Source organism: Pungitius pungitius, chromosome 9 (assembly GCF_949316345.1).
Source record: "Pungitius pungitius chromosome 9, fPunPun2.1, whole genome shotgun sequence".
NCBI lineage: Eukaryota > Metazoa > Chordata > Actinopteri > Perciformes > Gasterosteidae > Pungitius > Pungitius pungitius.
Genome location: NC_084908.1, coordinates 1837242 through 1859991, shown reverse-complemented (window position 1 = coordinate 1859991; position 22750 = coordinate 1837242). Strand labels below are relative to the sequence as shown.

Below are 22750 nucleotides of genomic sequence, written 5' to 3'. Positions count from 1 at the left end.
ATGTCTGTGCACAATCTACCTTTAGCTCTCAAGTCTTTATAAAGCAGGTGTGCTTCTATACCTGAGAGGTCTGGCATGCGCGTTGCCTGCTTCGACGTAAGGATGAAGGTAGTCCTTAATGTAAAGGTCGGCTGCACTGTTGGAGTGTGTGCAGATCAGCACCCTGTGGAGACAAGATGACAAACGGCATCAGAGGCAAAGCGAGTGACCCTCAGTGGAGGAAATATCAGAACCATGGCATATTAAGCCAAAACTATCTGCTTAATTGGATACCACATTAATATTTGTGTTCTTACTCGGGGAGAAAGAATAACAGGTTGCCTTTCATTAGTATGTATACAAAACTGATCTTTGGCTATTTAATCAAAGGAGATACGTCTTCATGCAAGGTAAGTCCGTTATCCCATTAATGCTATTTATATGGTTAAAAGCTGTGAATCAGATGATCTGACAACAGATTGAAAACAAAAACTTCACACAAAAATGCCTTGTGCCGTGTAGATTTAAAGCTTGTACCTTTAAGCTCACGGTTTGTTTAAATTGAGCAAAACACTTTGTGTTGCCCATTCAAACAGTGATAAAACATCCCAATGAGGCGACAGCTATGCAAAGAACTCTGAGCATTCAACATGTCCAATAATACACATTAGGTCCAGCTGACTACGAGCCATACAAAACCTTCATCATTTTAACAGTACAAAGAGCAGGTCCAGAGGGGTCCCTTTTCCTGTCTTGACTTTTAAAATATCTATAATTCATCCTGAAGATAGAATATTAAATGCGTTCAAAGTGAAATGAGGAATGAATATTACATTTCTACACACTAGTCTTCCTTTTACGTTACATATATACAAGCCTGGTCGGTTCAGGGGACACTGTCAGAGGTCTTTCATTTATTTTTCATTAAGACCTTACATTTTCTTTGCTATAGTGCTTCAAAACACTAAACGGCAGACTTTTTAGTGGAGATCTGTACACAGTGAGAGCGAACTAATGATGAAAAATGATAATCAAAGGAAGTATCAGGATTTTATATTGTTACAACAGTGTTGGCCCTTGAAGTGATATAACGCGATTGATCGGAAAATGCATTCAGGGCACTGGAAAGATGATCAAATTAACCATGTGCACCGAACACGGATGATAAACATTCATCCCCACGGCTGCAGCCTTTGTCCTCGAGTGATGACATATGCATGACACCAAGTATATACGCCAACACAAGTCAAAACACACGCAGCTCGTCACTGAAAGAGAGGTCACCACACGGTCAAGCACTCCTCCCCCCCCCCCCCTCTTTTCGCATCCTCGGACTGACCTCCCCAGCCACCTGACTGATGCTTATTTCGTGACACAAACACACACCTGCTCATATCTACAGTCACCTTTCTGTCCCGAAAAACACTCAATAGCAACCGTTCGGCAACTGATAGCATTCTGCTAGTTCAAAGTGACATCCGGGTATTGAAGGTGCGTCTTATAATCCAGTGCACATTATAGTCGCGAAAATACGGTATATATGATGGAAGAATTGAGAGAATAGGGGTTCAAAGAGGCTAAATCGTTTTAAAAAGGTGGGGAAAATATTCAACTAATGGCCATCACAGGTAAACAAATGATGCAACAAACGTGAACAAACCTGCTGGTGTCCTGGCGCAGGATGTGCTTGACAGCCTGCGCCAGCGTGAAGGTCTTGCCGGTGCCGTAGGGCCCGATGATGAGGATCGGGGGCAGGGGGATAGAGACGGGCGTGGTGATGGCCAGGATGGCCTCTTTCTGCTTGGCATTCAGACGGGGATCCAGCTGCTCGTCCCACTGCCTGAGGGCACACGGGGACGGCGTGTCAATATTCAGGGGAAAATATGAGTTTCCAATCCAAGTCGAGGAAAACACATTTCTTACCTCGCAATCTCATTGATTATTAAATAGATGACACTATTACAACTATAGTATACAAAAAAAATCTTTGGCTCCTTAAGACTACATTTAGCAGAAAGGGATGCACATACATGCGTTGATGCAGATACTAGAGGATCACGCATGTAGGACACGTGTGCGTGTACACGTCTGAATCCTAGCAGCACTGTCCTCGATACGAAGAGTCTGCATCCTCTGAAGTTGTGAATCTATTAAAAGCCATTGATTGGACTTCAAGTGAGACATAGTTGGCGGGCCGAGAGATACCTCAATGTCTAAAGTAAGAGTGTGTGTGTTTCCAATAGAGGTGAATGGATGAGATCCAGGGGTATATATATACACTTTCTCCACAAATGCAGGACAGGGTAAGGTATCTAAATCTTCATTGTCAGGACTCAAACCACACAACGAGGGTTATTTTATTTACTATCTCACTTTGAGTGCACAAGTGTTTATTAATATTAAAGGGCCAAAACCACACTGGGCCTCTTTCTTTTGCTTTCTGCACATTGTTATAACAATGATAACAACCCCCATCATTAATCATGTTTTGGAGGCCAGATAAGTGGCAGCCTTGAAAATCACAGAGGATTTCATTTGGCCGTTCTTGAATATTACGGCCTCGCTCTCATCACCTGTCTCTCCACGGAAAGAGACATCCAATGCTGCTTAGAGCTGCCAGCATTTCAGAATGACTGCCGAGTTAGCAAGGCGAGGGATATCCTGTCAACCTCTAAATTGTCGTCAGTCCCTTTTGTCAGGGTTGTTGTCAAGCTTTGCGATGTGTCAGTATCAAAAGCAATTTCCTCTATAATATTCATTTCCTATGCATTTATATGTTCCCTCATTTTTAAAATATAACTGAAAATTAGGTTAAGTCCACACTGCTCATTGGCAACATGAAAGAAGGATTCCCTTTACATGTCATGTCATTTAGCTGCCGCTTCCATACAGCAGCATCAAACCATCAGGCAGTAACGTATGGATGATTTACCATTGAGTCAATGGAGTTAGACAGGAGGTGAAAACCATTATCTGAATAAAAAGTTGATGGTTCCCTTCAACGTAAATCTTGCTTCTAAACGAGCGTGTGTGTGTGTGTGCGCGAGAGAGAATGTGTGCATGCCGGAATACAGACCGGTTGGGGCTCCAGGGGATGGTGGGGACCAGTCCAATGTCAGGGAAAAGGATGCCATTATCTTTGATGCGATCCAGAGCGTAATGCATCTCACAGAGTGGCAGTCTGTTCAGCTGGAACTGGAGCTCCACCTGGCACAGGAACAATACCGAGAGATTACTAAGCAGTCCATGCAACCCTGCTTTACCTATAGATTTGATATCAATCTAGGTCAAGGATACTGTAATAAGCAATACAATGGAATTCAATCAAATATAAAAGGCCAAATTTAAGGTTTCATTTCATTTGGAATAAGATGGGGATCATTTCTTTTTGGTTGAACTTGAGCTCAGGAGACTTGTCCTTACATTGAAACATAATAAATGCAAATATATGCATTACATCTGCAATGTTAAAGTACGACTATGTACACGCTTGAATAATAATTTGAAGATTTCTCTGAACTTCAGGAAGTCCACACCCATTAAAAAGACATACAAGGATCCATGAATCAGTCTCACATGAATCAGAATCTACAAAAAAAGAATAACATCATGCAAACTGAAACGCTTAGTATAGAAGGCTTTTTTGGTATAGTTGTACTCACATCTATTATTCTGTGAAAAGAACAGATGTGTCTGTTGATCCCTTGGTGTGATTCATACCTGTAGTTCCCTGTCGGGCAGAAGCCCTAGCTCATCACAGCAGTTCTTGCAGATCCTCAGGAAGATGTAGTCCTTCGTCTTCTCCTCAATTACAGCCTCGTAAACACGCTCTTTGACCCCGGGAGGCGGATGATTGCTGACCCCTTCACGGCCAAATGGCAGCACTAGGACTGAATTCACCTTGGTCATCACTAGCCGTCCAGCCAATGTGTCCTGAAGTAAAAAAGAAAAAGAAAAAAATGAGTAAATAAGAGGTAGCGAGCAGACGCATTTGGGCTGCGCGTGCCACTAATGAGTAGTTAGACTACTAAAGGAGTGTAAAGGCTTTATAAGATTCAACCGGTCCAGTTACCTCAGACAGTGTTTCAGTGAGTTTGAAGCGTGCAAAGAGCTGTCCGTTCTGGGCATACTTGGCTCCGACAGAGATGCCTGTCAACATGAAGCTGGTGACGAGCTGGAGATTCACTTTGATGTTAAACCTGGGGGGGAAAGCATGGACATTTGGTTAGGCTTTTTTAGCCCAATAACTTATTAATGTAAAGGATGAGTCACAATAATGTTTTTTGGTACGTTACTGACTATTACGACTAGGGCTGGGTACCGAAAACCGGTTGTTATAAGACCGATGATGAAACAGGAAGCAACATTGGTGCTAACTCTCATGGAAGATTGACATAGACAGACATGTCAACACGTCATGCATGTTACACAACCAACGGATCTTTGGAGACGTTTTAAGTCACACAATGCACACAAGGCATTGGAACCTGCCAGGACACGAGCCGTTTAAAAAGGCAGAGATAATTCATATGAACATTGGGAATGCGACTGATTTTATAATGTAGAGATATCCAAGTGAAATGACAATGTGAATCAAGAGACAAGACCTTATTAAGAGCAAAGATGAAAGCTGAGGACTACTGTGTCTCTGAAAGTGGAATTAAGCATACACTGTTTTTAGCATATCATTAAGTTATACCAGCGGGTAATGCATCTAAGAAGTATTCATTGTAGGAAGACAACACTGTTCCGCCACCAATATCAGCGAAATCCCTTCGACACGTTTTTAAATGGCTCTGCGAATCAAGCTAAGTGAGATATACACCATCTCACACACACACACACACTTTACAATGAAGGTCAAGTCTGACACCTTGTGGTGGTGGATATCTTGTAACACAAAAGATTCATACCACTCAGATCTATATTGGTTGATTAATTTTAACAGTGACCGTTTATTTCAAGTACTCCAATCATAAATAACCAATAAATGAATCATGTTAATTCAATGTATATTTATTAAAACAAAATCATTATCAAAGGATCATTAGTGGGCGTGTGGAGTAAATTTAAACACACCATGCAGTCGTTTTGACTTTATTAATATTATTTTTAGCCACATTTCTGACAAGACAAGGGGACCATTATGGAGACGGGGCTGACTAGAGAAGATGTTATTAACGATGCACAATTGCATTCCAACTATGAAAACTCCTGGAAAAGCTGGTAATCAGAACTCGTGTTCCTGAAAAACTTCTGTCAATTTCTCTTTTGTTTTTCAAGCTTTATACCACCGAAAGGTGATCGTTTCTGCACTCGGTCACTTCAGAAAGGTAATTTTTTCACAGCAACTAATAGCAATCTGCGTTCAAAGTGACATCCAGGTATTTGACCGCATCTAAAATGTGTCAGTTTAATTGATACATTGCAAACAGCCTGCAAATGTCTATGCCTTGAATTATTTAAATCTTTTGTAACAGTTAGACCGATGTTCGAATTGTTCAACTGTTTTATCCATTTCTAAATCATTGTCTTTTAATTATTTATGATATTGATCATGAATTCTGACTTTATACACCTACACTATTTAATAAGTACTTACATTTCATGTTATCATTTTGCTTCTATATTGTTGAAGATGTTTAAGACCTCAAATGTCAATCCCCATTATTCAGGCAGTATTACGTAGAGTTATGAAAAATCAATTTGACAATCCCAGTAATAACAAACCGCAGGAACATTTTTACTCACTTGCTAACTTCCTTGTATTGAGCAATCTCTTCTATGTAGAGCAGGTCATGTAGCCGGGCCTGGTAGTTGTCTTTGGTCAGAGTCTTGTCCAGGACTGACTGAGTAAAAAGCTGATCTGCCGACAGAGGGATCTGATAGCGAGAAAGGAGGCTGCGCTCCAGGTCAGCCATTGTTTCATTTGGACAGAATTCCACGATGGTCTTGCAGGAAGGGTCCCAGCGCTTTGCGGTGATCAAGAGTTGCTGCCTGGCTGCCATCAGGTGTTCCAAGTCTGGGAACAAAGGATTGTTTACTGGGCATCCACACAACTACAAGTTTTCACACTAGAAAGAGCAAGAGGGCGGTCGACAGCATTTACCACAACACATGCTTATTTAACCAAATGTAGAAACATTTTCCTATCCGATATAAATTGTAGTTAAAGCTGTGGAACCCCTTTACATAGCTGCATATACATTGACAACGGTCCTCTACATAACCTTCTAGCATACCTTCAATGGAGGCCGCATCCACCATGATCCGCTTCATCAGCACAGGCTCCGAGCCAAAGTCAAAAACAACGGTCTGTCGGAAGGTCCCAAATATTTCCGTGCTGAAGCCCACGGCTACGTTGTACACACAGTGGTCAAGGCCGTTGTCTGCTGCCATTGTCGGAACAGAAAGTTTTGGTGTAAATTAAACAGAGATTTAACTTCAATAATGAAGATGTAAGGAAGCTAAGGTCAAATTGCTTTACTTGCATGCGAGTATAACATGATTTAAGTGAAAAGGACGTACCTGCGGTCTCCTCTCCTGGAGTCCACTCTTGGCAACCGTTGGGGAGAGCTTGCAGTCGCTCCCCGGGTGACACACCTGTGATGAAGAAGTGGGGTCGGTGCGCATCATAGAGCAGGGCGATGCGGAACAGCTTTCTAGGCGGCTGGAGAGAGAGTTACAGTCAGAACACTCACACATTAGGAGGATTAGGACCAACCAGCTGCAGCAGGTGTGCCGTGCAGCATTTTTATTTTACAGCGGTGTACCAATAAAGTTTCCGGTATGAAGATTTTATTTTGTACATGGTTAGTATTAAACATTTCATCCTACCTTGCACAAGAAGGAGAAGGTCCACGAGTGTGCAGATTTTTTGGTGGTGACCGTCACAGAGAGGCTGGAGCTGGTTTCTACATTCACTCCTTCTAAATAGTCACTTAGCTACAAAAAGTAAAACACACATAGTTAGAGTGTACCACAGCCACAGCTTTCTTTTACTGGACATAGTCTGCCTATAGAAACGTTCATCTGTATCACATAATGTATGATCGATAAATTGTCTGGTCATTGTCTGCCTCGAGTATTTTACGCTGAAAATGTGGAGTAAGAATTTGCTGTGTCAATAATCATAAGTTATTAGATGCCAATATGCAAAGAGCATGAACAGCCTTTCTTACTAGAAAATATAAACTAACTCAGTCTGGGTGGTCAATGTTTGTGTAAATACTAAAAGCTTTGCCGATTTGCTGGGTGGAACAAAGTGGAAGTGGCTTCCCCTCGATTCACAGAGTGACGGTGTGCTCAGTGTTTGCAGAGGCTTTTGATCAAATCCCAACACACCACCAGACACCCCTTTGTGTTTGGGTTGCGTTTCTGGGAATTGAGCCCTCACCTATAAGTATGCCATTTTGAAGTTGCATGCGCTCACCACTTTCTCTGGGGAGAGGGAGTTCATCCACTTCTCTATCAGGGTCTCCATGTAGCTCTCGGTGAAGTGTTTGCTCTCCTGCTGCTGTTTGAGGCGGATGAGGCGTGACGCGTAGCGCTTCTGCCACTCCATCAGCTCCTCCTGAGAATGGGCCGACGTACACTGGGCCCCGTACCGACACAGACCTTGTTCCAAGTACCTGCAGCGCAGAAAACCGGATGAGCTCAACTGCCACCAACATAAACATTAAGCAATTAATCAACTAAAAATCTGTGTCTTTTGCTTCATATTAAATAAATTAAGAAACTATTTTAGCAGATGTACATAAATCTGCTAAAATAGTTACAAAATTAGAAAACTAGTAGAAATTCAATTTTTTGGGACAGGAAAGCATTTTTCATGCGTTTTTAATTTAATAAAAGTTGGGTTCATCATTGGCCAAAAACTTTTTAACCTTCAGCAGTACAATTACAAAAAATGTTTTGTCTTTTTAGACAAACAAAGCCGATTGATCGATTTGATAAAAAGGCAAATACAAGCTTGAATTAGCAGCAGGCCAAAATAACCAATATTGATCCGTTACACCACTGAATACAAGTGTCGATCCTATGCAGCAGTAAATTACACTAGTGATGCTGCTCTGGGATGTTTACAGGAGCCAAGAGCGACAAAGGTTCAGACAGGTTTACAAGACTAAGTTTAAGACTTCACATGCATGCGTGTCATTCTATACACACAGATTCAGGATGTGTGCACATGAGCGTGAAGAGAGATCCAATTAAAAATTCCTCACACTTGTATGGCAATAGAGTTTGCATACCTTTTACAGAGGGTGTACTCCTCACTGCTGGTGACGCCTCGGGGGGGAGGACGGAATTGCCAGCCATCTTGGAACTCTAGAATACACACAGCCATGTGGTCAATGTGACACTAAACCCAAAAAAAGGTCCGAAAAATGAGCTTAGACAAGTCCTTTAACAAGTGCTGTCCATCTGCCAACTGATGGATCCTAAACATAAATTATATCGACTACACATCAATATATTGACATTTTTGGACTGGGCACATTGGCATTCTGTATGTGTAAATACATTTTTCCCCAATTAGGTAAAAGTGTTTACAGTGAGACGCTCACCTTCCTCCTGTTCTTCTGTGTATTCAGGTGCCATCTCCCTATTTATCGACTGACAGGAGGAAAAGGTGGGCGAGAGTGGAGACAGAAAAAACATTTATTATGAGAAAGACCAACACAGCCACACCACCACTGGACTTATTACATAGAATTGAGTAATAACTCCAGACTAGCTAAAAAGTAAGCAGAGCAGCACAAAACTACTTGCGAGCCTTAACCCAACACCTGTTAAACCAGCAAGAGGAATGAACGTGAAAGAACGCAGAGCAGGAAGGTTTACAGCCCTGCAACCAAAGGCACTTACCTCGATCTCCGAGAAGAGCATTTTTAATCTGGTGAGGTCTTTTGCGACAATGCCATTCTGTGAAAGGAGGAAGGACAGGATCTTCATTACAAAAGTACTGGAATCAGGGCTTTGAATACACAATCACTGTAAACCCCAATCCTCTGGAACAAGCTGGTAGATGGTGCTCGGGGTAATCATATGCATCATGCCATTTCTAGATCTATAGGAAACTCATCACCATCCCAATGCTTAAAGGATGCAATTCATGTGGGAATGTTTGCAGGACCAAACGGCAGCGAGAAATGTCATGAAAAGTCACCCGGTTGTAAGTGCTATCAAACAATGCCGTAGAGACAAGTGATAAAACTTCAAACCTCATGAATTATTTCAGCTCAAATCTTACTCTTTTAAATTTCATTTGGGGGTGGATTTCCTGCCACCAACTGCCCCGACAGCTGAATCTAGCTAAACATTGTGACTCTGGAGGGTCCCAGAGGTGTTGACAAGTAAGGAATTTTCTTTTTCTGATAATAAAAAGACACCGGCTTTGGAAAACAAAAAGCAGAATAAAGCAATTTATTTTTCTTGTAACTATTCTGAAGGAGCAGTCAAATATGGGTAAGCATGTAAAAAAACTGCCTGGCTGGCTGTTCTAGATGTGATTTGGGCTTATTTGTCATTTACAGGTACCGGTATGAAAAATAAGGGCAGTCTAATGAGAAAAGTTAAACTGCCCAAGCTGTGTCAGAATAATGTTGGGATGCCTGGGAGAGACAAGTGAGATAGAGATCTTCCTAGCAAACAGGTTTGTCCCAACTTGCATAAAATGCTGGACGACCTTGGGGAAAGGCTCAACCTTTGAATACCTCGTTGTGTGCCGTATTGGGCAGAAAGTGGTTGCAAAGAGTGAGGAGGCACCGTGGCAGCAAAATGCATATTTAAGCGAGGGCATAGTCAGACAGGACAAAACGTTGACCCTCTGCCTGTTTTAGATAGGGCACTACACCTCACCTTCATGTTGCCCTTTATCATTGTGGGAGTAAACCGGTTAGTCACTCCAACATTGCATTGGAACAATACTAATTTACTTTTACAAAAACACTGAAAATGCACAATCATTAAGCACACCATATCTGATATTACTACAGCATCTCAGATAACAAGTCAGATTTAAATTGTGTGTTAACTTTTAAAACTTTGCACTTTCTCTTTACTTTTAAATGCATATTTGCACTTACATTTTGTATTACTATTCAATGTATTTATTATGATGATTACATTTGTATTAACGTGTTACTCAAATACATTTGAGTTTCAAAATCCAAAGTTATTAAATGGAAATAAACGGCCACACGTTGTAGCCAAAAGGAATACTTGCCTCTTTGTTTGTTTCTACACTATGGTAAATAATCGTTAAGATTAGTCGACTAATCAAAAAAATTGCTGATAGATAAGTCAATTATAAAAATAAACATTAGTTGCAGCCCTACTCCACTCCACCTTTCGTCCGACTACTCCCCCCTCCCCCAAAGTTGTAAACCTAGGGGAAACACTGCTACAGGATAATCTCAGTGAATGTGTTGGCTTTCTGAGCGCATGCAGTGTATACAATGTATAGATAGTCCATCAATTGTACCATTGGCTCCCCATACAGGGCTTTAGAGAGGATGCTGGCCACCTCCTGCAGGCTGCCATCCAACAGCATGAAGCGCAAGCTGGCCTGTAGCGACCCATCACCTCTGGCAATCTCCTCCGCAAGGACTAGAACCGGATGGAGAACACCCAGAGAACAGGTGGGGACAGATTAATAGGAGGGTTTCTTTATGAAATATACAATATGATGTTTTAAAGTCTGCCTTCTACAACATTGTGATAATTATTTAGCATGATTCCTTGAGCTTTCTACTCACCATGTTTGCAGTCTTCATCTGCTTCGTCATAGTTTTTCTGTTGGGAGAAGGAGAAAAAAAAATGAACAATGACAAAAGGGAAACTGAAAATGGCTCTATTGCCTCACAGCTAACAAAGCCTGAAGTAGTTTCCATAATCTTGGGGCTTAAATAACAGATCCAGTGCTATGAGAAGATAATATAACAGTACCATGAATTTATAACATTCTTTGCATGCTCGTTTACCAAAGCATTAGAAGCAATAGTGGCTTTGAGGCACAATAATCTGCAGACCTAATTTTGTTGAAATAACTATTTTGAATAGGAAAAAATAAATATTTGATGATACGACAACTCAGAGATTTTGAATTGTTGTTCACTGTTATATATAAATAATTCCTGGGCCACAAAGCAAAATGGGAAAAAGCCAAAAAGTGATAACAAGAGGCCATGGGTTGGATGCTCGCTGCGGCAGCAGCAGTACTCCACAGTCCTCACCAGCTGCAAGAAGGCAGAAATTCGATAGAGCAGGGCTCGGCTGCGAAGGGGTCCGGCAGCAGCGCCGAGGGACGGGGAGCTCGGTGGGACGGGGGCACCGGAGGGTGGGGCTTGCGGCGCAAGGACCACCAGGGCGTCCGTGCTGTGGCTGACTGCCGCCTCGTACTCCCGCCTGGCTAACGATCTGCTGGCTTCTTCACATGACTTCTCCGCTCTCCTGTCCGCCATGACTCAGGGACAAAACGTCTAGTCAGAAAAAAAGAGGACAAGAAGAGGGGCATAGTATGAACTGGTTTTCTGCAGCAGGGTTGGACAATATGAATAAAATGAAGAGGAATCTACACGTTTACCATTCAGCCACTGCCACACTATCAAAGTAACTAAAGTGTACTACCACCCGATAATAATCCCTTTAAATGATTGTTGTAACAAACGGAAAAACTAAATGCGTATCCACACTTAGACACGGCTTATATGGCTGTATTAAAAAAAACGTAATGTGCTGTGCTCTAATTATAGTACGGGTTCAGCAACATTTTGCAGGTGCTGCGTACGTATAACCGTTGAATAACAAAAAATGTTTTCTTCACATATTTAAAGAATGAAGAGTCCCCCAAAACAGTTGAGGACTGGCACGCTTCTCACAATGGGAGCAACGTAAAATGAAAGAACTCTGAACTAAAGCAAATATCACAACAACCACTTGGTCTCTTCACCACAGGTAATGAAATAACCGCCAACATGGGATATATCAATCGAACTGTGGGACATTTATGCCTTTTCTCACGCCTTTCCTTTCTCTGCATGGCGCTGCAGAGCATTGCACACGTCACTGAGAAAGACCGTTTGTTTCTTGTTGCCTTTAGCATGCTCACTAGCTGTATGTTGGGTTCTAGTCAAACAGAAGACATGCAAATAGGTCAGACCATTCTGACTATTTGAAAACATACGTTATACAATCTGTGAAAATGAAACCTAACTATTTGTGTTCTCTACTTCATTTTCCAAATCAAGGTTAACCATTTCTGCATGTGACTGAAACGAATTGAACCACATTGCATATTTTAAGAACTTTAGACTACTGGACAACACATGGGTCAGATGATTTTCTCACCTTGTGTAACAAGAAAACTCAAAACCTTCCAGAAATGCTTAAAGATGGAATTTACGGTAAACTAACGTATAGTAGCTAGATTGTTCCTCAGCGTGGAGTGAAATGTGACACACACACAAAATGTGTCCAAACTTTTTACTTTTACTGTACATATATTACAAGTGTGGGTTTAGTATCTGACTGTTTTAATATCATACATGAACCTGATTTGGTCTCATAGTAAGGGTCACACTTTGAAATTCGAACGATAAACGTTAATTCTCCAGCTTCACTTGCACCGTTGCTAAGAGCGCAACCTGAGAGAGACTTTGCGGAGTGAGAATCCTCTCTCCAGTGATGGCTGGCCCTCGTTGAGCGGGTTTTCCCAGTGGGCACAGCGACCTGCTCTAGCTGATCTGTTTGCAAAGGCCTGGGGGTAAGCTATCTCGTGCTTTGTGTCACTCCTCGCCTGGACCTGTGCTTGCTGCTGGGGGGGGGGGGGGGTAGTCAGGATGAAATGATAATTGTTCCAATGTATTGAAAAGCTAAGTGTAAAATAAAATAATCCTAGTCCCACAGCAGATAAATGTACAGTTAATACAAGTATGCCCCAAAGGGTTAAATAAGTTGCATCCTCATGTGTTTGTTTCGCCAAAGACTGTAGCCCACTAAGTATGGCCCTATGATCTCTAGGTCAGTAGGGAAATACTCAAGAAACCCGTATTCAACCCTTACAAACTTCCCCTTCCAATCACTGTGTAGCTAATATGAAATCTTGGTTGGAAGAAGGCTCACTGAGCCTGAGCAGATAGCATTTGTTCACCCAAAAGTTGGTTACGCCCAGGCCGGTGGTTTGATCTGAAAGGAATTGCTTTCCCCTTTCTTAAATACTGCGTTTGAAAATGGGTTAACCTAGTGCTGATCTAAGACAACTATCAAAGCCTTATCCATCCTGAGTCTCTGTGGGTCCACCTACATTACTTGGATGCAGCGCATCAAAGAATCTAAACCTCTCTGTGAGATTACACAAAGCAGCATTCCCTCTGTCACACCATCCAGCCCAGATCTGGATAGGTCCACAGTGACCTGCTGGGGGAAAACTAGGGGCAACAAATCCTCAACCTTTATACTTTAGTAACTTTTACTACTATTTCCACCATGCTGATTTAACCATTGGCATTGCAGCTTATTTCAGGCACGCACATAAACAGCCATCATAACAAAACAGCAGCTTTGAAAGCCCCATTCTAGTTAGTATTTGCCAAGATGGCAGGCAAAGCAAACTTTTGGTTGCAAATTTAAATTCCACAACAATTACCTGATGCTGGATTTCCATCCTGCTATTCACCACAGTATAAATTTCTACTCTCGCAGAAAATGTGTGGCCTGTGGCCCAGTAGTTTGGGGTATATTTGTGGCAGATTCCTTTGAAAGCGAGACAGCTACTGGGGCGATACGTTAAGATGCATTATCAGTATAAAGAAAACACTAAATACAGGTAGTACATCCCAGAGAAACGGCTTTCCATAAATTAATACGCAAAGGACATTTCCTATAATTCAATTTGCTGTGCGAGAGGAGCTAGAAGTAACTTTTTTTTTTTAGATGGATACTCTTTGAATTCCCCACGACGGACAGCTATGCTTGGTGCTCTAGCCCAAATGGGGGTGCCTTCCAGATAGCCGTTACCTTCCCATAGGACCATAAAATAGAAATATTCTCAAGCTGATGTACAGCACAAGACAGAGACGAAGCTAAAGTTAATGTTTATGAATACCATTAATTTAATCTGTTTTTCTCCAAAAAAGGAAAGAGGCTAACAAAGTAAACATACAACATTTGCAATGTGCTATATTTTTCCTCCTAAAATAGTGTCTCTGAAGACAACACACCCTATTCCATCTACTTTGGTGTCTCATGTATGTGTGTCACAACACTTTACAGCTCTCACCACGATCTCATTTTCTCCAAAAGAAAAAAGTGAACTGTTGCAGACTTCACTTCCCCTAAAAAAAATTCTAGATTCAGATAAGGAACAATTACATGTTAGGAAATATCTGTATGATAATCTACGCTTATATACATATACTATTGCACATATATGGCAACCCACACTATAATAACAAACCCAGCATGAGCATGTTAAACAAAAGCCACTGGTCAAAAACCCTGTCCCTGGAAGACAAGCAAAAAGATACATAATACTTGATCAAACAAATACTCCACACGAAGAGGCAATGATTAAGTCATCTTATGGCAATAGTGACCACTAAGTCATACCCATATTTCACAACACCATCATTAGAATTTAATTAGCACTTTTTGTACACAGTGTGAGGCCTGCAAAATGTGAGTTGAACGTTGCTTGGGCCAGCACACCAGGGTCCGTTGCTTGGATGGAAAATAGAGTCAAAGATGAAACCAAACATGTGACTGATCTTAACACAGTAGCTTCTCCCAACTATGATCGGTTATTTTGAAACGCATGCTTGTTTTAACGTGGCTAATTTGAACAGTCAAAATAGCATTCACCTCATGTTAGTGCTTACAAGCCAGCCACACCGTAGGGGCGAAAACACCTAGTTTGGCGGGATACAGTGGGTGGTCACCTGCCTTGTTTTTTGTGTCCAGTCGCAGAATTCTACTACAGAGGCTAAAGATGAAGCGAATTGTACAGCTGAGGATAGTTGTAAAAGAGCATCGATTGCTTTAATCATGACACAACACTGGTTTGACTGTACCGTTAGCAGCAACGTGCAGCGACAGACGGCTATGAAACGTGCACATTGCCCCAAGTGCGACTGGTAATTTAAATTGCGAGTGCGAGCACACCAACGAGTCACAAACGTTGAAAATGACCCGTTTTGTCTTTCAGGGGGTTACCGATAGAGTTGTAACGTATGCGATGTGTCTACTGAACAAAACGTGACTGCTGCAAGTCAGAGCGATGACGGCAGCGTTACAAAGCCCCGGAAAATGTCCCCGAAGGTTGGTTAACTTGCAGTCCGCGTTAGCCCAGTGTAAACAGCCTAGCCAGTAAACACTATGCGAAGCTAACAGTTAGCCTGCTAGCCAAAACACGGCCTTTCTCGGCACCAAACTGGCGAGCTCATAACAAGAATAGCTTGCCTGGTTTGTTAATGCTAGTGAGCTAGCTAGCGTGCTAGCTTCGCCGAAACAAAACGGGTTCGGGCCTGTAATTTTGCCACGGTGTTAAGGCGAATATAGTTGATATGACACCATGTTGCTATCCTTGCATGAACTCTAAGCATTCATCGTTATCCTAATGGTTTGTGGAGGGAGGGGTATGTCGGGGGCTTTGCGAAGAAAAGGACAACCGAAAGGGCTGAAAATGGGAAGTCAACACTTACCTAGCTTTACTTTCTACGCCATCTTGGATCCACTTGTCAGACCATCGCAAAGCATAGTGGGATGTACTGATCTGAAGGTTGAGAGGACTGTGTTGTTAGTGCGCGCGCGCGCGTGCGTGGGTGTGTGTGTGTGTGCGTGTGTGGCCTCTGATGGCAGGGATTTTCCTTGTCGAAAAGATGTTTCTGATAGAATTCCTTTGAAAAATACAACTTGTGGTTGCTGTCCATTCCAATAAAATTAAATGTGGCCTTTTTTAATTCCCCCATAATGAGAAGAATAAAAAAGCCCCTTAGTCGAGCCTAAGTTGTATATTTGTATAACGGCATAAAAAACACAAACCTGAGACATTTGGCTCTGAACAATGGCACAGGAACTGAAAGCAGCAACATAAAGTGAGGCCAAACCTCAAACCTGATTTAAAACGCAGCTGACAATCTATGCTTTTCGGGAATTTTCATCCACTCAGTCTCCATCAGGCTTATGAAACTCCACATGGGAGGCCATCGGCTATGAGTTTGTATTGAAGCACAACTGGAGAGTTTCTGGAGCTGAGGCTGGCATACGAATGGTCAATGCAATTCAAGATTCCTCACTAATTTGCAATAGTAAGACAATATTTTGGATTAAAGAACTCAATAAACATGAATATTATGATTATGATGTGTGTAAGGGACATATGTGCAGGCTTAAACCACATGAGGAATCATCAATGTTCCAAACAATAAAGATTATGGCAAGCGGCATAATGTACACACCTGAAAAAAAGAGACATCTAAGAAATAGACGCGACATGGTACGGGCATTCCTGGTTAGTCTCGAACTAGGGACACTGTTTACTAGTTCCGCCCGTTAAGAGCCTCAGAAGTGTTGTTCTATTTGGGGTCACAGCTATTCCGATGATGCAGCGTGTGCCTAACAGGGTCCCGGCCCACCCGCCAGGGCGTATTTAATGTTATAATTACACCTGCACTTGCTTTGCAATGACAACTCAAAAACGGCCTATTGGTCTGTCCGAAGATGTGCAAACACAGTAGGAGAAAAATAAATAAATGTAATTTAAGATTACATGCGTTGTAACTGGGTTATTCATTCTAGATTCATTCTTGCATTGAACTGTATTGGATTACAAATCGCAAACACCTTGCTTTACCATCACAAGAGTCTTTAAATATATTTGAGCAAAACAAATAAAAACTTTTCTTTTTCTTTTTCTCACATAACAATATTTTAACACATCATTGGTTGTAATTGTCCCAATACCGTAGTTCCACCTGTTCTTTAATAATTGTTAATACAGAAAATATGTTATTTATAAGAAGCACCTAATGTGCTGAATCAGTTTGTATGCCGGTCAGGTTAAATACTGTGTAAAACCTGCTACTGTGTGACAGTTACAGTTTACATTGCTATGCATACAGTTCAAAGAGTTTTATGCATTGTTCTTGTACAGAAATTAATTTTGAAACCACAATTTATGATTCATCAAAAGAAAATAGACATTTAGGATCCAGTCACTGACAAGGGTGCACAGAAGGGAAGTGCTCATGTGTTGGTCAGGGTTCTACTGGACGATAGAACATAATCGATTCATCTTCAATTATATGACATTGTAATAATGCTGCGTTCACACACCGCTTATGTACTGTTTATTCAAAAAACATTCCTACAGAAGGAAAAAAACAAATATGAACCGACACATAAAATAACGCACTTTGTTATTGTTTCACTGCAGATTGTGGATCATCTCCTCCTTGGCAATAAGATGTGTGGTCTTGGTGACCAGAGACATGAGGGAGTTGAGTTTGTGCGACCAGTCGTTGAGCAGGTCGTTGGGGTCTTTAGGCCTCTGAAAGTTGATGATGCCGGCCAGCCTGTCCACCTTGGCATAGATGGTCTTGTTTACAACTAGGCTGGAGAGGAACTCCTCGGATTCCTGGTGAAACATTTGAGAGGACACACTGCATGTGAAGACTTTCCGTGATACAAAACACCCTGAGGTCAAATGTTTATCTTTTCTTAATTATCTGATCCATAGCTGCTATACACCAGTGCAGTTTACTCTAGATTCCATTTGTACTAGACACGTGTATATGTGGACTGTACGTAAAGTGAAAGTCACGTTCACTCAATTATAGACAACTAATTAGTCAAACTCAGCTTACGTCAATGGAGAGGTCAAGGAGTCCAGCCATTCTCTTCATTGTGATTCTGGTGTAATATTTGGCCATTATCCTGATGTTCTGGGGAAAACATGGGAGAATCTCATTAACAAGCATTTCTGCTGCAGAATACGGGTCACCATGAGGTTAGAACAGAGGCATGTTAGGGTCACATTAACACATACAGCTGAAAAAATAAAAACATTCACGAGGGTAATCGAGCCATCCAGTACTAATCCAATTTGAGAAAACTTTTAATATTGCACAAACAGTTGCCCAGTTCAGCAATATAAAAATCATAATTTTACCATTTGGTCTGTTCAACGAGATGACTGACAACACATAAGACTTTCCTGAGGAACAAACTGATATCCACACCAGTCCACTCCGCAGCATATTTAGTCCGATTTAAAGTGCATTTCAAATCACCTCCAAATGTGGTTTGGATCTTGCAAGTTTTTATGTTGTGAACACTTTCTAAAATCAACTGGGATACGAAATACTGCTTCGTAACATATACAGTATCTACCAATATGTTTTGCCATTGCTAATAATGTGGTTCTTCATTATCATGGTTTGAATGTTCTAGTCAAGTTTGTGATAACATGGCAGTTGAAATACTCTATGAAGACCTATTTGATTAGACGATTTCCTGCTTCTAAATCTGACTGTGGACGCATCAGTTCTAGCTGTGAGGAGCCTCCATTTGGCCATGGCACTTACATGCTCCACAACTCTGTTCTTCAGGTCCTTCCACCTATTCTCCCCCTCTTCTAAATTAGAGAAGACGACTGTGGCGGGGCTCTCAGTGGAGCCCTCTCTCAGCTCCTTCCCATAGTCCTCTACCAGGGCGGCCCAGCGCATCAGCTCCATGGTGGTGAACTGTTTGAGAAGTTCCCTGGGAACGACATGGGAACATCATGAATACTCTTTCATTCGTGTCAGGAAAACTCAGCTGTTGGACACATTTCGACATCTGCAGACAAAGTGAGTGGTACGTTGTACAGTTGATTAAATCTCTGCCCAATCATAGTGGATGAAGTGGTGTAACGGCGTAAATAGAGGAGGGAGTAACTGAGACCCGCACCACATTAATTCTGAGGGCCTTTTGTTTGTCTTCATGGTTGAGACGACCGGGAGGAGAGCAAAAAGTAAGACTTACTTGTATTTGGGAATTTCCTCCAGTTTCTTGTCCTCGCTGATTCTGTGCACAAGGTCGGACTGCTCGTTGTCGTAAGGGGAAAGGATCACGTACAGCACCACACTCTTCAGGGCCTGAAATACAAATGCATTCATGCATTCGTTTTTTGGAACAAACCAGTAGCGACCAACAAAGGGAAGTTTAGAGTCTGTGGGTTTTTAATTGTTATTTTTGCAAACCACGTTGGTTACACTAAGCATTTCTTTTAAAAGAGGGAATATTAGCAAATCATTGGAAACACAATTAAAAACTAAAAGGTAAATGAATTAATCATTGACAACAGAAAAAGATAATCTAAAAGTATAAATTCATTTCTATACAATAATATACTGCAGCCAGAGAGAAAGCCTTTCACCTGTTGCCACTTGCTGCTGTCCTCCAAGATGCAAGGGGTGTCATAGATGGCCCGGTAGTGTTTGCAGATAGACAGGTAGGAGCCCTCGTGCTGATCTACATGAATCATCAGGTTGTAGTACTTCAGCTTGGACTCCTGGGTTGTTTATTAGACAAAATAGAAAAATGAGCATTTCGGTTTGAGATCCGACTAAAATAACAGTTTTGTAGAACCAAACCCACTTCACCAAATTTGGTTTATCACAAGTGATCTTCAAGCCAACAACACATTTCAGGATGTTATTTGCTGCCCTCCTTCGCTTACCTGATTGCCCTCCTCCTGGAAAAATTTGGTGTTGATCTTCTTGCTGATGATCTGGGTGCGAACGTAATCCTTGACTGCAATGCAAAGCCTCATCTGCTCCAAGATGAACTCAACCTTCTCCTTTTTCTCCATTGAGCCATATGTCTCCACCTGTGACAAAAAAACAATTGTTTTCTAAGGACAATCCGAATCACAAGCCATAAAACTTCCTCTTCACTTACTTTGTGTACCTTTCCCATATATGAGTATTATGAAAATATATGAAAGATGTCCAAAATTATTTTAAACCACCTAAATTCCACATGTGCCTCCATTTGTATACACAACGACTGCTGTTGACTGTGAAGCGCTCTTTCTCCTAGAGTCTGTGGTCACCAGTCTCTTACCTGCAGCTCCTGAAGAATGGCAGCTGCCTCTTTGACCTCGCCGCTTTGCTCCTTGATATTTGCCAAGGTCTTTGTCAGCCTGGCACGCTCAATCTCTACATAGATCTACGAGGAGAACATGATACATGTATTAGAGAAGAGGAGATGGCTCAGGTCTTGAGTGGAATGGTCATGTAGGAACTCCACAAACTGCACTTTATATACCTGAGCACATTTGCATCTGCTACTGAAAAGAAGAGAATTGTCATGTACATCATGACCTCAAAAGTTGCATAAACCTTAGTTATATGCCATGTGTACTTCACTCTGAAGATTCCTTGGATAGAAACAAACTAAACTTCCAGGCCGGTGCGCCTGATAACACACACGTCAGGATGCCTCAGTGATAGATACCTTGTCACTTTCAAGCTTCCCAATTGGTGTGTAGTACTTCATTTGACAGCAGCTTGAATCTAGACAACTTTTCCCTTGTCTCTAGTATAGAACTCTTTTTGAACACACATAAAAACATTCCGGACCTTGCCAGCAGTCACTGTACGCAGTGTGTCGATGAGTCTCAGCTTGATGGGCTGATCAGTCACCGTATCCACATACTTGTAGCATTCTTGCACCATCTTAGCGACAGCCTGAAAAGAGAGGACAAAACAGCCTTAGAGAATGACAGAATGGGAAAGTATGCACCCCTTGCAGCCAAAGAGTTTATTTTCCATTCAAAAGAGATGATTTCTAAACAGGAACCAAGACGTCAATACTATGGTGTAAACATGCAAGTAAACAATAAACTAGTAAGTATTGAGGCTAGCAGGGTAACTTTTGATTGCAAGCAAACATTTATTTTGAGACTATTGGACTTCTAAGAATAGGTTTCGAGACAACACATAGAAAAGAGCGATTGGGACAAAGAAAAGTAGCTGACCTGTTTTAGCTGACTCCTTCTTTTAGTGAGCAACATGATGTTTTCATTCAGTGCATCCCAATCCTTGGCTTCGTAACACATCTGGACCACTGCCACAAGGATTCTGGAAGTGGACAACATGTCTGATGCCTGAACAGTGGTTCAAGACACAAAAACAACACAAAAATAAATGAGTTAGTCATAACATTTCACCTTGGCATACGTTTAATGCTGAGGACCCATTAAGGTTAATTGATTAATTGTTTTCTACGACATTTTGGTACTTATTTCATGGCAGGAAAGAATAACTGGTATTCCTACCACAAGCAAGAACATGTTGATTTTCTAACTTAAGACCACTTACACTGCTTAGAAACCACAGAAAACAAAGTTGAGCCTGTCATGAATTGGACAGTATCACTAAATATATATATAAAATAAACAAAATACAGTTGTCGAATGTGTTATAATGAATTTATGACATTCATATTTGGACTGTGTAACTTACAACATACCGTTCTGGTTTGCTTCTCTAATGACAACAAGCTCTCAATAGCCTCCTGCAGCTTGCCCTCCTGGAAAGGAAAAACGCGTACCCTTAGCGTTAGCAACACAAGAAAGATGTTAAATGTTAATTTGTGTTTTAGCAATAACACAGAATTAAAGGGACTTTGTCAGGCTAACAGGTTAGCTTAGGATGTTGACGATGACTTGAGTGCTAAATCTAATAGCATGCTAGCAAGCCAATGAGCAAACACATACCACGTTAGTTAGCTAATTGTACTGGACGATATAGGGGTAGCAGAAATCAGTTATGGTTAAAAAATAAAATATGTAGGAGTAATTTTGGTTATAGGAGCTTTCCGGGCAGTGCTACCAAATGTCAATGTTAGCTTAGATGCTAACGCACAGACACTGATGCACCATGACTCAGCCGGCGGTGGCCTCTTTCAGACTTACTTTAGCCATTTTTTCGCATTCCGGGAGACGTTGGTCTACAGTCGAACTGTAGTCAACCTCCATCTTCACAATCTTTCCATCGGATCTTTCAGTTCGTTCCTCGGACATCTTTGTGATGTTCAGGTTAGGGTACTGTACGGTGCTTTTCTTCGCTTGTGAAGTTAGCCTAGCACTATTTTGCTTCTCGAAAGGAACGAAACGGTGGACGCCCAATCAGGGGAGAGTTCCAAACTGCTGTCAAAGGCGCCTGAAGGACCTATTGAGGACCCCACCCTCAGGTGTTTTTAGGCAGGCGTTATAAACGCCAACTTCCAGCTGAGGCCGTAATTGAATGCTCTTCTCCGCCGGTCAGTCTATTTATTATGTAATATGTTAATAATATAAATTATAATAAATCGTAATAATAAATTACGTATGTAGTTACACAAGCAAAACTCCAGAAGACGTTGAATAAGTGTTGTTCTTTGTTAGCTGTATGTGGACATTACTCAATAGAATATTTAAAGACATAAATTAACTAAAGTTTAATCCTATTCTGAACTGAATCGTAATATAAGAACAATGTAGAAATAATATAGGTTTTTCAATTGAACTTAAATTTCTTCCATTTTCATGTTGTTAAATCTGTTTATAACATAGTTATGACACTCTGTTACATGTATAAGTAATGCCCTTTAATTACGACACATACTGTATACATATTTTTAGATTGTTTTTAGGTTTTCTTTAGGTTGTCACAACCTCCTCTAAGGAGATACTTGAATTCTTCAACTCAGGTAAATCATTTTAATTTGGAGCAGGTGCTATTTT

General features: G+C 41.3%; 3 protein-coding genes across 3 annotated transcripts in view; 1 reads left to right on the top strand and 2 right to left on the bottom strand.

Moving 5' to 3' along the window:
* Nucleotides 1-15752, bottom strand: part of helz (helicase with zinc finger) — a 29953-nt gene extending 14201 nt beyond the window's left edge. Inside the window, exons 1-17 of the mRNA XM_037471157.2 lie at nucleotides 15681-15752; nucleotides 11217-11462; nucleotides 10740-10776; nucleotides 10466-10590; nucleotides 8848-8904; nucleotides 8547-8595; nucleotides 8232-8307; nucleotides 7412-7610; nucleotides 6817-6924; nucleotides 6508-6649; nucleotides 6222-6371; nucleotides 5731-6001; nucleotides 4052-4178; nucleotides 3700-3912; nucleotides 3056-3186; nucleotides 1640-1819; nucleotides 62-163 (exon numbers count right to left, since the gene is read on the bottom strand). Coding sequence (XP_037327054.2) covers nucleotides 62-163; nucleotides 1640-1819; nucleotides 3056-3186; nucleotides 3700-3912; nucleotides 4052-4178; nucleotides 5731-6001; nucleotides 6222-6371; nucleotides 6508-6649; nucleotides 6817-6924; nucleotides 7412-7610; nucleotides 8232-8307; nucleotides 8547-8595; nucleotides 8848-8904; nucleotides 10466-10590; nucleotides 10740-10776; nucleotides 11217-11444 — 2195 coding nt within the window. The 5' untranslated portion in view covers nucleotides 11445-11462; nucleotides 15681-15752. The remainder of the gene's footprint in view (nucleotides 1-61; nucleotides 164-1639; nucleotides 1820-3055; nucleotides 3187-3699; nucleotides 3913-4051; nucleotides 4179-5730; nucleotides 6002-6221; nucleotides 6372-6507; nucleotides 6650-6816; nucleotides 6925-7411; nucleotides 7611-8231; nucleotides 8308-8546; nucleotides 8596-8847; nucleotides 8905-10465; nucleotides 10591-10739; nucleotides 10777-11216; nucleotides 11463-15680) is intronic.
* Nucleotides 1-22750, top strand: part of tppp2 (tubulin polymerization-promoting protein family member 2) — a 155739-nt gene that overhangs the window by 67251 nt on the left and 65738 nt on the right. The gene's annotated exons all lie outside the window — the stretch shown is intronic.
* psmd12 (proteasome 26S subunit, non-ATPase 12) lies at nucleotides 17311-22187 on the bottom strand. Its single transcript, XM_037471186.2, has 11 exons — nucleotides 21941-22187; nucleotides 21496-21555; nucleotides 21002-21130; nucleotides 20604-20711; nucleotides 20086-20190; nucleotides 19700-19849; nucleotides 19397-19531; nucleotides 19003-19115; nucleotides 18564-18738; nucleotides 17844-17921; nucleotides 17311-17614 (listed from the first exon to the last, which is right to left on the bottom strand). Exons 1-11 carry the CDS (start codon nucleotides 22046-22048, stop codon nucleotides 17405-17407), a joined length of 1371 nt encoding a protein of 456 aa, XP_037327083.1. The 5' UTR covers nucleotides 22049-22187; the 3' UTR covers nucleotides 17311-17404.

What these genes read in the sequence shown, in the direction of transcription:
- psmd12 (XM_037471186.2), bottom strand. Translation starts at nt 22,048, where the DNA reads ATGTCCGAGGAACGAACTGAAAGATCCGATGGAAAGATTGTGAAGATG. An exon ending in GAAGGAGTCAGCTAAAACAG is followed by an intron (nt 20,712 to 21,001) that starts GTCAGCTACTTT and finishes CTCTCTTTTCAG; the next exon opens with GCTGTCGCTAAGATGGTGCA. An exon ending in CCATTCTTCAGGAGCTGCAG is followed by an intron (nt 19,850 to 20,085) that starts GTAAGAGACTGG and finishes TTTTTGTCACAG; the next exon opens with GTGGAGACATATGGCTCAAT.